Below are 14,819 nucleotides of genomic sequence, written 5' to 3' on the forward strand. Positions count from 1 at the left end.
TTGGAATGTACATCTGCTGCCACTGTTGGAATGTACATCTGCTGTCAGTGTTGGAATGTACATCTGCTGTCACTGTTGGAATGTGTCTGGTATGGGTGTCTGCCACTGTTAGAATGTGTCTGCCACTAGTGGAATGTGTCTGGCACTGTTGTATAGAGACAAACTTGGAAAAAGAAAACAAACATAAATGCTTAAGAGTGACTTAAATTATTCAATTTCTCTCAGCATAATCATTTCATAACATTGACAAATAAGAACATAGGATGGGAGTTTATTGAAGATAAAAAAAAATCTTGAAATGGCTTTTTTAAACAAGTCTTTCCTGATCATAGCATGATTTGAAGAGTAAAACTGCATCTTGTAATAAAAATCTCTCAGTGTACTTAGAATTTGTGTTGTCATTCAAATCATCAGATAAAACAACAACTTTCACAATATGTACAAATTAATACAGTGTCTGCAGCAATCTGAAGACAACATCATTCATCCTTTGGATACAGCATAATTACAATATGAAGATGAGACGAGTGATGAACAAGATGATTCTAGAAGCACAGTTGGGAACACACAGATCACACGAACACATCCACGAGGGAGCAACGACACTAGCTAGCTACTGTGCCCTCAGTCTCTGTATCCCCTGGTGGTGTGACAACATCGTCTGCTTCAGGCTCCTCAATGTCCTTAACTACTTTCACAGGCTCAATAGGACCATTATTCATTTCAGAGTCCAGTGCATCAGGCCCATTTGTAGTCTCTACTAGGGGTGTGCTTTCGGGTATACTCTGTGATGAGTGGACATCACCATTGTCCTTTGTAATATCATGATTGCTAACAGTGTCTTGGTGTGCGTCATGCACACTTGATGAATCAACTAGATTTGCATGATGGTTGTTAGAATCTCCATGATTAACAGGAACTGAATTACTTTGTGTCTCTAGATTGGGTTTGGAATCTAATTTTGATACATCTTCACCTGATGTTTGGATTGGTTCAGACACAGTGCTAGACTCTTGTGCTGCAGAAGATTCAAGTTTTGCAGCAGCTTCAGGAACGTGCGAGTCTTCACTGGGTTTATCTACAGTGGGAGCAGAGGATTCAGTGACTTGAGAAGATTCTGCCTCTGTTGTATCCTGTGCTGGTACAGACCTCTCTTGTGACGGTTCCTGTGTACCTGCAGAAGCATCTGCTGGGGCAGGAGTATCTACTGGTGCAGCAAGCCCCTCAGTCGGTGTCACATCCTTAGCATCTCCAACAGGTGGTTGTGAAGCTACACCAGCTTCACTTGGAGGAATGGCAGGTGCTGCAGCTGGAGGGGCGGCAGAATTATTGGAGTTCTCACCACCCGTTTCCGCTACTCCTGAATTAGCTTCAGCCACTGCAGGGGCAGCATCATCCTCTCCCTGGACAACTTGACTCCATCTACTCTGGCGATTGGACCGATCTCTTGTCCTTGTGCTTGGTTTTGTTTCAGCGTCTCGATCTCTAGAACGATCTCTCCTGTCACGGTGATCTCTCTCATCATGGCGTCCACCTCTCCTGTCTCTATCACGATCACGATCTCTGTCTCTATCTCTTTCATAGTCTCTGTCCCTTTCACGATCTCTTTCACGATCGGGACCACCGCCACGCTCAGGGCCACCCCCGCCACGCTCAGGGCCACCCCCGCCACGCTCAGGGCCACCACCGCCACGCTCAGGGCCACCACTGCCACGCTCAGGGCCACCACTGCCACGCTCAGGACCACCACTGCCACGCTCAGGACCACCACTGCCACGTTCAGGACCACTGCTGCGTTCACTTCTAGGACTGCGGTCATTTCTATCTCTGTACAAGAACTGACCACCCTGCCCGAATCCTCCTCTGTCTCTACCAGGTTCTCTACCAGGTTCTCGACCTCTGAATTCTCTCCCCCTATCACGATCTCGACCCATATCTCTTCCCATGTCACGGTCCCGACCAAATCTGTTTTCGTTGAATTCATCATCATCTTGATCAAAGTCTCTTCTAAAACCACTTTGTTGCATATTTTCACCAGAACTCCTCCTCTCATTGGAGTTCCACCTGTCCATTTCAGTTTCTAAACTCATAAGAGGTGGAGGTCTTCCACTACCCCCAAACCTCTCCATTTTCTCACCATGATTAAACTCAGGCCCATCTACACCTGGTGGCCCATCCTGGAATGGTCTGTCCATATCAGGGGCAGGTCCCATACCAAATGGAGGTCTAGGTCCCCTAAAGTTCGGTGGTGCTCCTGGGGGCCCACCTTGTGGGGAGGCAAACCTGAACCCTTGTCCTGGGAGTCCCGGTCTGAAACCTAACAGACCAGGTCGGGGCCCACCAGGCCCTGGGAACCCTCTTGGACTCAGACCAACAGCTGGACCTCGAGGTCCACCTGGCATTAATGGTCCACCTGGCCCCGTTAGAGTCACAGGCGGTCCTGGTCCTGGTGGACGTGTTGGGGTACCAGGCGGTCCTTGAAGCACAATTCCTTGTTGGTCACCAGGACCCATTAAGCTTGGTCTGGTCATTTGAGGCCGAGGTGGCATTCCTGGCATCTGAGCGATAGATATTAGTGGTCGTGGACCATGCCCCATTGGGCTTCCCATCAGTGATGGTAGTGACACGGCTTGAGAAGTTGGCATGTTTTGAGAACCTGGTGGTCCGAAGGGTTGACGAGGAGGGAAGCCAGTTACAGGACCTGAACCACCCATTCGTTCATCTGTGTCTTCAGGTTCATTGTCACCACTCCAGTCCATTCCTTTATCACTTTCATTATCATCAGCTGGCTTCACAGGCTGGCTGGGAGCACTAAATGGTAGCCTGACAGGGGTCCCTGGCATTGGCATTCGGAAATTTGGGGGAGGCACATTTGGGTTGAAGCTGGGGAAGCTTCCATGTTGAGGAGGGAAGCCAGGACGTGGAGCTCCTCGAGGTGGTTGCTGAATACCAGGGGTTGGGATGGATGTTGACATTATGTTGTGGATGGCCTGACTTAGCTGAGCACTAGCAGTCTCCAATGGCTTGCTACTAAGGGACACAACGGTCATTGCCTGGAAAACAGAAAACACATAATAAGAATGTGTCCATGAGTCACTTGAAGAGCAAGTCACGTATGCTTCTTACACCAGTCCACATTCTAGCTGCATCACAGGGGCCTATGAATAATTAAGAAGGGTCTCGTTAAAAAAGTGCTTTCCAGTGTGATCAACAATCCCCAGCAGGCATGATACTTTGATACAGCATCATCCTGGTCCAACTTTGACACCACCCAATACTCGTATTTCTTTGTTTGTGGTTTAACGCTGCGCTTATATTTAAGCTATATGACATCAGCCAGTAAATAATCGAGTCTGGTACAGACATTCCAGTGATAAGACTTCTGAGTGAGGATGTATGGTTTTACGCCACTTTTAGATATGTTACAGCAACATCACGGCGGGGGACACCAGAAAATGGGCTTAACACATTGTACCCATGTGGGGAATTGAACCTGGGTCTTTGGTGTGATGAGCCAACGCTTTAACCACTACGCTACCCTACTGCCCCGATAGACTTTGTGAGCTACAATCACAGGGTATGATGGCATGCACCGTGTGTGACCACTCATTTGTCTATTACTCCCAACACAGGTTGCTGGCAACCTATTCTAACCAGAAGTCATCACGGGTGCTTATACTAATCCTGACAACTAGAATGAGGGAACCAAGGATCTCTTCCGTACCATGAAGAGACAGATGGCAGACAAAATGCAGAATCACAATGATTTAATATTAATCAAAGACAGTAAAAGTATTCATTATGAGACAAATTAATCCAGACTTTGAAAGGCTCTTAAGCCAAACCTTTGCATCAGTTACCTGGGCTGGTGGTCTCAGACCACCAGGCATGGTGCCTAATGATCCTGGATGTGGAATTGTCTGAGCTTGCGATGGGGCTGGACCTTGGGGCAGACAAATCTGAGGCGGCAATCCGGGTGGCATTTGCCCCGGGGCTAGCTGACCTTGAGGCATCTGACCCTGTTGGAGCTGACCGGCGCCTATTTGCCGTGGTGGCATCGGGCCGGGGGGCATCTGGCCAGGCTGTAACTGCCCGGGAGGCATCTGGCCTGGGGGCATCTGACCAGGCACTGGCATCATCACTGGTGGCATCATGTGTGTCATCACCGGCACCACCCCTGAATGGAGAAAAGTAAACAGCAATGAAATTTCAAGAGTATGCTCTTATCAATTTACAAGCCAACAGCCACATGAATGTAAGTCAACCATGCATTCAAAAGTCAAACAACTGATTACATCATCAACTACTTCCTTGCAAGGTTGGTTTAATGCTGCTTTCTGCAATATTACACTCACATCACAACAGGGAACATAAAAAATGTGCTTCACACATTGTACCACTGTGGGGATCCGTGTTAATGCCAGTCTAAATAACCAAACCAACCGCAGTAGACACTTCGCTTCTTTATTCTTCTTTAGCTTCACATCCACTCACACAAAAACAACCTGGCACGCCATATGACAGATGCTCAAACAATTTCCCAGCAGCCCCACTTCCGACATGCACAGTGGGACTAGTTTAGCAGACGATATATCAACATTCAATACATTTTCTTCGGCTGTTTTTATCCTCATTACTTGCAAGCACAGAAGACAGTGTCAGTTGTGAGAAAATAATTCAGTTATTTGCTCACCTTGCATAGGTCCCCCGAACTGTGGCTGAGCTTGTATGGTCTGCTGGGCTGGCTCAGCTTGCACTGGGGCTCCCTGGCTGTCCTGATCAGGCTCCTCCTGCCGACCGAACTTCATACCTGAAAGAGCAATACTTCCAATGAATATGTGAGCAGTGGCTGCAGGCCATATATAGTGGCAGATCCAGACGGAGTGTTCCCTTTTTCTTTTTTTAACATCTGATGATATCTGGTATGTACAGCACAAACCATGATAATATCCTGGATCCGCCCCTGATTTACACTACTCAAAATATTTTAAAGGTCACCCAATTTATTTCATGTGACTTAAGTTAATCTGTTGTGGCCATGAGAGATTAACTATAGTCACATGGCTGTTGGTTGGTTTGCTGTTTTACGCCGCACTCGCCAATATAACAGCTATATGACGGCAGTCTGTAAATAATCAAGTCTGGACCAGACAATCCAGTGATTGATATCATGAGCATCTATCCACACAATTGGGATAGATGACATGCATCAACCAAGTCAGCGAGTCTGACAACCCGATTCCGTTAGTCGCCTTTTATGACAAGCATAGTCGTCTTTTTTGGTAAGCATGTGTTGCTGAAGACCTATTCTACCCCAAATCTTCACGGGTCTAGTCACATGGCAAAATCAGGTGTTCTTTAACTTCTTTTGAGTAGTAAACAATGTTCGAAACCAACAATATACTGAAAATATATTTAAAGGCCATCCTATGAACACAAACTAAAAACTGATAGGCCTTTCCCTTAGTTACACCCCAAAATACAAATCAGTCTAAAATACAACTAGTTTACAGGCAGAAACATAAGAACTTTAGCCAGGGCTGGTGTCTGCATATTGTTCAGCTTTGAATGAGGGAGAAGATGAATGTCATTTGAATCCACACCCTGCAATATTCCAGCTATATTCAGCGTCCTGTAAACAATCGGGACCGGGCCTGTGATTGAAAGTGTCCTTTGATGACGCGCAATCAGCCATGTCACAGACTGATAGAGCCTGACCACCCAATCTATTTTGGTCTTACGAAAGACGATTTCATGTTGTTACCAGGGAACAATTCTTCCCTGAAATCCTGACATAGAGTAGTATCAATGGGTCAGAATTGTATTCTGTTCACAGAAATTCTGTACTTAATTCTGCAGTAAGATGGGGCTACATCAATGAGTCTTACGCCAAAGCAGTCTTTCAAGCACAGGAAACTAGCAGTGTCCATGGAGAGAGTGACACATGTGACCACAATCCCATGTTAAGTCAGTGTTTGTTGTCTCCCATTGATTTACATGTCATTTCAATGTATAAGAAAATATTGTTACATCATTATTTGTGAACAAATGTACATTCTGACATGTAGCATGCATGCATGCATATATCAGACTTATTCAACGTAATAAGCACCCTGCTCTAATAAGTGCCCACAGCAATATTTGCAAATATATTGGCTAGTGAACAATCCCAATTAGCAACCCTTCCGATTGATCAATGTACACAAGACTTATTTATTCACGTATAATACACACTTGTGTGTTATATGCACCCTTAATTATGGGCAACTCGTGTGTTGTATGCACCTTTAATAATGGGCAATTAAATTCATGTGATAAATATTTAATATGATATGACATGGTCAATATGAATGTCAGCTTAACTACCCTGACTGCATGGATAAAAGTGCAGGGATCACACAAAGATGTTTTGTTTACCTTTGTAATTTGAGGTGTGCTAACGTTTCTTTCCATCATGCTGCCAGGGATGACTACATGGGCCACGGATGACTGGTCCTAACTTAAACCTGTTACACATATCCATGATACAAAGCAACTTCAATCATTTATTGTCGTTCAGCTGGAGTGAGAGAGTATGGTTTTACACCGCTTTTAGCGATATTCAAGCAATATCATGGCGGGGCACACCAGAAATGGGCTTCCCACATTTTACCCATGTACAATGCTTTCACCACTAGGCTACCCGACCAGCCCTCGTTCAGGGGGAGAGAATATCCATTTCTTAAGATAACAAATCAAAACAAAAGAGCTTTTGTCCATGAACAGAGAGAGACAGAAACAACTATCGAAAGTCATCCTGCCAAGATTCCACGATATTAATGTAGCACTTTTGGGAAAGATCAAATTCCACACACAGAAACCTGATCGGCAAATAAGTGCCAAAAAAAGGGTCAACACAAACACTTCAGGATATGCCCTTAATATTGAAATAGTAACAGTCCCTGCCTAAGCATTTCTTTCAAGTATATTTTCTACTGATGCATTACAGGCACCAGAACCTTCCTTCATTGACATCACAATATTGATTGACATCACAATCTTCATTGACATCACAATCTTCATTGACAGCACAATATTGATTGACATTACAATCTTCATTATATTACAATCTTCATTGACATTACAATCTTCATTGACATCACAATATTGATTGACATTACAATCTTCATTGACATTTCAATCCTTATCGTGCCATTAGCACTCGTATACAAGGAAGTATAAACCAATCTTAGAAACCAGGAACATTGATACTGTAGACAGAAAGGTACATGTTGACAATCATGGGGTGTCAAGAACATTTCTTTCCATCATGCTGCCAGGGATGACTACATGGGCCACTGATGACTGGTCCTAACTTAAACCTATTACACATATCCATGATACAAAGCAACTTCAATCATTTATTGTCGTTCAGCTGTAGATATATCCATATTTTTAAATAAATGTGGCTTTTGTCCATGAACAGAGAGAGACAGAAACAACTATCAAAAGTCATCCTGCCAAGATTCCACGATATTAATGTAGCACTTTTGGGAAAGATCAAATTCCACACATAGAAAGTTGATCGGCAAGAAGTGCAAAAATATATATTCCATTGATACCAATATACAGAAACTTTAAGGTTACCCAGGCAAGTCCCCATAAACGTTGTGCACCATAAAAAATAGGAGAGATGTGACATAATCAAAATGGAGGACTGACACCTATGAGAAGTGTACCTAAAATTCAGGCAGAGATCAAACTACAGTAGAACATGGATATAACGAACTACAAGGGACCAGAATAATCAGTTTGTTATATCCGTTGTTATTTATATGCATTTTCACTCGTTCCGCCATGTTGGATAAAACAAAACACAATACACGTAATTGCAGCTTTGACTTGTATTAGCAGTGATCTCTTCATAGCATTCAATTGATAACATTTCATAACATTCATTTTAGTTGAACAAGGTTGATCCGTCACCGCTGATTGTGTTGATTCACCGCTGATTGCATACAGCCAATTGTTAGTGACACTTGACACTGAGTGAGATTTCTTAGTTTGCTATACACGTCACTAATTAGCATGATTAGTGGTAGATGGGCTTGTCAGTTCATTGTATCCGTAAGTTGGCTGTAGAGAGTTCGTTATATACGTAAATTTTATATGATACTGTTTAACAGTTCGCTATATCCGTGTTCTACTGTAATATTAATTTGTTTCTCTCAAATAAGCATCGCTTTTTCAAGTAAATATGTGTTGGTAGGGTGTAAAGAAACACTTTAAGTCTTAAAGTAGAAACAGTCATTCAACTCTTATGACAAACATGTCTATTTTCCATCAAATACATATACAGTAAACAACATTTATAACGAACATGCTCATAGCGAACTGACGGATATGACGAACTGTCTTTTTCTGTGCCAGCAAGGGCTGTATATATACTGTACACATGTTTATTATGAACTACGGTTACGAACGAACTAGAATTAGAGCTCTTTGAGTTTGTTATATCTGTATGAAGCCTATGAGTAATATGTCCATGGAAAGAGTGACAGAGATGGCCATGAAAGGCCACACTGACAAAGGTCCAAGATGTTGATGTAGCACTCTTGGGAAAGATCAGATTCCACACACAGAAACTTGATCGGCAAATAAGTGCAGGTAGGAACATCACATGACTTCACGTGAACTGCAGTAGTTTCCCAAATCTTCCTAAGTTATTGCCAATCACACCAACAAATGGAACCTGTGTTTTAACTCAAAAAGGAGTTCTAGGATATTCAAGGTTTGTTCCCAAGTATTTTTATCTCTGGACCCAAGTTTTCTAATATTTATCTCTAGGCATTTTCAGCAACCCATCCTTGCCGTAAAAGGTGACGATGCTTGTCGGAAAAGGCAACTACGGGATTGGGTGGTCAGGCTCGCTGACTTGGCTGATGCATGTCATCGTATCCCAATTGCATGGATCAATGCTCATGATGTCAATCACTGGATTGTCTGGTCCAGATTTGATTATTTACAGACTGCCGTCATATAGCTGGAATATTGCTGAGTGCGGCGTTACACAACAAACCAACAAACTCTAGGCATCTTTGATCGTGTGCTTAGTTTCAAACAGTAGAACCATGCACAGATACCTGTGAACTATGACAACAAAGAATGAGAGTGCGAGTCATCTCCAAAGTCTTCTCTCAGAACTAACATGTCAAACGCTCATAAGCTTCTACTGAACAATCCTCACATATAAAACTTAAATGTCCATGGAAAGAGTGACAGGTGAGACCACATGAGGCCACACTGACAAAGTTCCAAGATGTTGATGTAGCACTTTTAGGAAAGATCAAAATTTCATAGAGAAAACTGATCGGCAAATAAGTGCTGACATATAACTTTCCACATATCCACTGTTAGCAACATGAACACTATAAGGCATCACAGACAAAGTTCCCAAAGTGAGTGAGTGGTGGCGTCCTGCTCAAAGAGCCTCAGGTGTGTCCAGAGACGTGGTCAGCAAATAAGAGCAAAAAGAATGATTCCATTGATACCAACACTAGCTTGTCATCTTCAGGTAAAAAGACTCAATTTCCAAGGCACTGATAACCAGCAATCATTAATTGATTAATAACTGCATCAATTTATCATGGATGATAAAAGACCAAAGAGTTTTATTACACAGAGCTCCAGATAACTTTTTGAACCATTGAGTTTTTACTCCAGGGTTTCTATTTTAATTGGGTTATTACATTTTTCATTGGGTAACCAATATTTTTTCACTCATCTATTCACACTATTGACTCTTTCCCAAAATTAGTGAAGATTTTAAGATTTAAAAAAAATGAAATAATGTTTGAGATGTACATAACTGTTCTAAATATATAGGATTGACTCGGAAAGTAAATTAGCTCGTAATTGTGTTTCAGAAATTAGCTCCTTTGTCATGTTTGTACGCATGCTGGAAAAGCAGTTTTTCATTTAATGCATGCGTTTCTGTATGCAAGTTAATTGAAAGTAATTGGGTTTGGAATATTTCTGGGGTTTTTTTTACGCTAATACGCTGCTTATCTGTAGCTCTGATCACAGTCAGATTACTTTTCTATACCACCACACAATAGGATTGTTTCCTGAAGAAATGGACAGAAAAGTGACTCACTTTTTCTTCAGAAGATTACCACAAAATGAACATAAATATTTTGAAAACATCAACGTTCAATATTTTAAGGAAACGCATCTCGGACTAACAAGAAATACACCAAACATATTTCAAGTACTTATGGGCAAGAGACAACGACATCGCAGGCCAAGTTTGAAGCTATTTGTGGCAAAAAAGATTAACAATCCTGCATTCCTCTCAATAATGGAGCCATTCTTCTGCTTCCAACCATTCTGGCTCATTCATCTGATTGTACCGACTTCAACTAGTTGCTGTAGAAATCTTGTTTCATTTGAAATATGAAAATCAGAACTATTCCTGGAAAGAGTGACATATGTAACCAAAAGAGGTCACACTGACAAAGGTCCAAGATGTTAATGTAGCACTCTTGGGAAAGATCAGATTCCACACACAGAAACTTGATCGGCAAATAAGTGCAGGTAGGAACATCACATGACTTCACGTGAACTGCAGTAGTTTCCCAAATCTTCCTAAGTTATTGCCAATCACACCAACAAATGGAACCTGTGTTTTAACTCAAAAAGGAGTTCTAGGAAATTTAAGGTTTGTTCCCCAGTATTTTTATCTCTGGACCCAAGTTTTCTAATATTTATCTCTAGGCATCTTCAGCAACCCATCCTTGCCGTAAAAGGTGACGATGCTTGTCGGAAGAGGCAACTAGGGGATCGGGTGGTCAGGCTCGCTGACTTGTCTGATGCATGTCATCGTATCCCAATTGCATGGATCAATGCTCATGATGTCAATCACTGGATTGTCTGGTCCAGATTTGATTATTTACAGACTGCCGTCATATAGCTGGAATATTGCTGAGTGCGGCGTTACACAACAAACCAACAAACTCTAGGCATCTTTGATCGTGTGCTTAGTTTCAAACAGTAGAACCATGCACAGATACCTGTGAACTATGACAACAAAGAATGAGAGTGCGAGTCATCTCCAAAGTCTTCTCTCAGAACTAACATGTCAAACGCTCATAAGCTTCTACTGAACAATCCTCACATATAAAACTTAAATGTCCATGGAAAGAGTGACAGGTGAGACCACATGAGGCCACACTGACAAAGTTCCAAGATGTTGATGTAGCACTTTTAGGAAAGATCAAAATTTCATAGAGAAAACTGATCGGCAAATAAGTGCTGACATATAACTTTCCATCCACTGTTTGCAACATGAACACTATAAGGCATCACAGACAAAGTTTCCAAAGTGAGTGAGTGGTGGCGTCCTGCTCAAAGAGCCTCAGGTGTGTCCAGAGACAAAGAGCAAAAAGAATGATTCCATTGATACCAACACTAGCTTGACATCTTCAGGAAAAAGACTCAATTTCCAAGGCACTGATAACCAGCAATCATTAATTGATTAATAACTGCATCAAGTTATCATGGATGATAAACATGATAAAAGACCAAAGAGTTTTATTACACAGAGCTCCAGATAACTTTTTGAGCCATTGAGTTTTTACTCCAGGGTTTCTATTTTAATTGGGTTATTACATTTTTCATTGGGTAAACAATATTTTGTCACTCATCTATTCACACTATTGACTCTCCCAAAATTAGTGAAGATTTTAAGATTTAAAAAAAATGAAATAATGTTTTAGATGTATATAACTGTTCTAAATATATAGGATTGACTCGGAAAGTAAATTAGCTCGTAATTGTGTTTCAGAAATTAGCTCCTTTGTACGTATGCTGGAAAAGCAGTTTCTCATTTAATGCATGCGTTTCTGTATGCAAGTTAATTGAAAGTAATTGGGTTTGGAATATTTCTGGGGTTTTTTTTACGCTAATACGCTGCTTATCTGTAGCTCTGATCACAGTCAGATTACTTTTCTATACCACCACACAATAGGATTGTTTCCTGAAGAAATGGAAAGAAAAGTTACTCACTTTTTCTTCAGAAGATTACCACAAAATGAACATAAATATTTTGAAAACATCAAATTCAATATTTTAAGGAAACGCATCTCGGACTAACAAGAAATACACCAAACATATTTCAAGTACTTATGGGCAAGTGACAACGACATCGCAGGCCAAGTTTGAAGCTATTTGTGGCAAAAGAGATTTACAATCCTGCATTCCTCTCAATAATGGAGCCATTCTTCTGCTTCCAACCATTCTGGCTCATTCATCTGATTGTACCGACTTCAACTAGTTGCTGTAGAAATCTTGTTTCATTTGAAATATGAAAATCAGAACTATCCCTGGAAAGAGTGACATATGTAACCACAAGAGGTCACACTGACAAAGTTCCAAGATGTTGATGTAGCACTCTTGGAAAGATCAGATTCCACACACAGAAACTTGATCGGCAAATAAGTGCAGAAAACAATTATTCCATTGATACCAATACCATCAACAAGAAAAAACGTCACACGGGAGACGTCCTCTTTCACACAAAGTTGGATTTGTACAAATCATAGTTCAGTAAGGAGTATTTCAGTTACAGCAGCACCTGTCAGCATGATGTGGGAAGAAGTGAAATGCAGCACCTTAAGACTACTTGGCCATCCATCCCCTGAACATATGACAGACACTGCTGCTTTGAGAAATGTTGGACAAAGCTAGACATTGCAGCTTACTGGACAGGACCTACATGCAGGGTCCTAAAAGTGATCTTAGCATTACAACTATTGTTTGAGTCTCATTCCATGCTAAAGTATAGTATTGACAAAGTCCTTGTGCTAAGATCGGCCTGACTCTAACAGAAAAATAGGATCATCATTTCACTCCTGACCTGAAAAGAAACTATTCAGAGTCCCCCAAAGGGCATTAACCTACTTTTCAAACAGTTTTTTATGGCAGAATATACCTTCAAGTCAAACACATAAATAAAAATGTCTGCTACTCTGAAGACAAGATAAATCTTGTTGGACATACACCTCAACCTGAACATGCACATCGCCTTACCTCGGAGGTGTGTGGGCAGGGAGTCCTCGTCGATCATGCCTCCTTCACAAAGAGGGTTAATCTCGAGTGGCAGTTTATTCCATGCAATGTAAGTAACTCCCAGCTCTGCATGCCAGCCCTCCTTGTACTCATTACCCTTCACACCAATTCCAGGAGCAAACGCAATCTGAAACATTCAGTCTGATACTGCTAAAACCCATTCACAAATCAACATGTGCCAAGGGGCACAACTCTGTATGTCAAGTTGTCCAAGTCAAAATACAAATGCAGTGTTTCAGACTTATGTAAATTGTAAGAACATACGGCATCCATTTGACAATTCCTCTTCATTTTGAACAATGTATAGAGAAGACAAAGTGTTTTGTGTACAGGAAGGCTACTACTCACTCTAATAGTACTCCCATTTATCTTGCAACCTCGAGCCATCTTTTCAACAGCCTTATAGGCATCTTTTCTTCTCGCCATACACACATACGCACATCCCCTTGGGGGAATCATCTGCAAAACAAAGGGAGAGGTTACACTACGGCGTGTCAGCTTCATGTGAGAGGAAAGAGCGATGTGATGCAGGTCTAAGACATTTACCACTTTGGTTAAACAGTAGGAATGGTACCAACAATCCCAGCAATATGTTTAAACCCATGATCATATATTTCTGGCAATCTTAAGGGATGCACCTCAGCTAAGCGAATTACGGTCCTCCTATGACCAGGCTAATGATGCCACCATCCTCAATTAAGGTTCAACATATGCAAGAGATCCCTAAGATAACCACTGGCACAGATTCTATACTCAAGTTCCATCAACTGCAAGACATGGTGATTCTGGGTAATAATACTGGTCTACATCAACCTATGCTGGTCGTTAGAAGCAACTAAATTAATCTGGTGATCAGACTTGGTTACAACAAACAAATTTCAACAAAATACATCGCCAAATATACTCTGAGAACTGCAAAAGAACAAGCCATTAATGGAAAAGATGCTGACTTATGATCATTATCTGTATGGAGTGCATACATGTAAATTGTATAAGGATAGAAGGCTTTCATAAATCACTCACATTTACAGATTCTACAACACCATATTTTTCTATTTCTTCTCTCAGTTCCTCTTCTGTAGTATACTTGGATATATGACCTATCCACAAAGTCGTACTACACACTGAAACAAAACAAAAGTTTAATCAAAGGAAAATGCATAGTATGCAAAGTATTTATTTATTTCAAACAGCATTCTTCTCACACAATTGCTGTTCAAATGATGAATTTTCTCAAATGTTTAAGTAAAAACTTATTTTTCCAAGATGTAATCATCTTCAGTTGGTTGGTTTGTTGTTGTTTAACGCCACACTCAGCAATATTCCAGTTATATGACGGCGGTCTGTAAATAATCAAATCTGGACCAGACAATCCAGTGATTGACATCATGCGCATCGATCCACGCAATTCGGACCAATGACATGCATCAAACAAGTCAGCGAGCCTGACCACCGATCCCGTTAGTCGCCTTTTACGACACGCATAGTCGCCTTTTACGGCAAGCATGGGTTGCTGAAGACCTATTCTACCCCGGATCTTCACGGGTTTAATCATCTTCAGCTTAATCATCTTCAGCTTACCACTAATATGTTTTTCTTTGATAATAGGCAAGCCCTTTTTCCGGCGTTCCTTCTCCTTTTCTTTCTGGCGTTCTCTGTCTCGGTCACGAGATCTGCAAAGAAGTATCACAGGCTTCTTGATACCCTGACAA

General features: G+C 41.5%; 1 protein-coding gene across 2 annotated transcripts in view; it reads right to left on the bottom strand.

Annotated features, from left to right (window-relative positions):
* Window positions 1–255: 255 nt before the first annotated feature.
* The window catches only part of LOC124111842 (SR-related and CTD-associated factor 4-like), a 37,091-nt gene continuing 22,527 nt past the window's right edge, over window positions 256–14,819 (bottom strand). For both annotated transcript variants that reach the window (XM_046471696.2, XM_046471695.2), the window contains exons 11-17: window positions 14,689–14,780; window positions 14,131–14,231; window positions 13,456–13,566; window positions 13,069–13,234; window positions 4,694–4,810; window positions 3,861–4,177; window positions 256–3,053 (exon numbers count right to left, since the gene is read on the bottom strand). In XM_046471696.2, the coding sequence (XP_046327652.2) occupies window positions 606–3,053; window positions 3,861–4,177; window positions 4,694–4,810; window positions 13,069–13,234; window positions 13,456–13,566; window positions 14,131–14,231; window positions 14,689–14,780 (3,352 nt within the window). In that variant the 3' untranslated portion in view covers window positions 256–605. The remainder of the gene's footprint in view (window positions 3,054–3,860; window positions 4,178–4,693; window positions 4,811–13,068; window positions 13,235–13,455; window positions 13,567–14,130; window positions 14,232–14,688; window positions 14,781–14,819) is intronic.

This window comes from Haliotis rufescens, unplaced genomic scaffold (assembly GCF_023055435.1).
Source record: "Haliotis rufescens isolate VD_foot unplaced genomic scaffold, xgHalRufe1.0.p SCAF_5, whole genome shotgun sequence".
Taxonomy (NCBI): domain Eukaryota; kingdom Metazoa; phylum Mollusca; class Gastropoda; order Lepetellida; family Haliotidae; genus Haliotis; species Haliotis rufescens.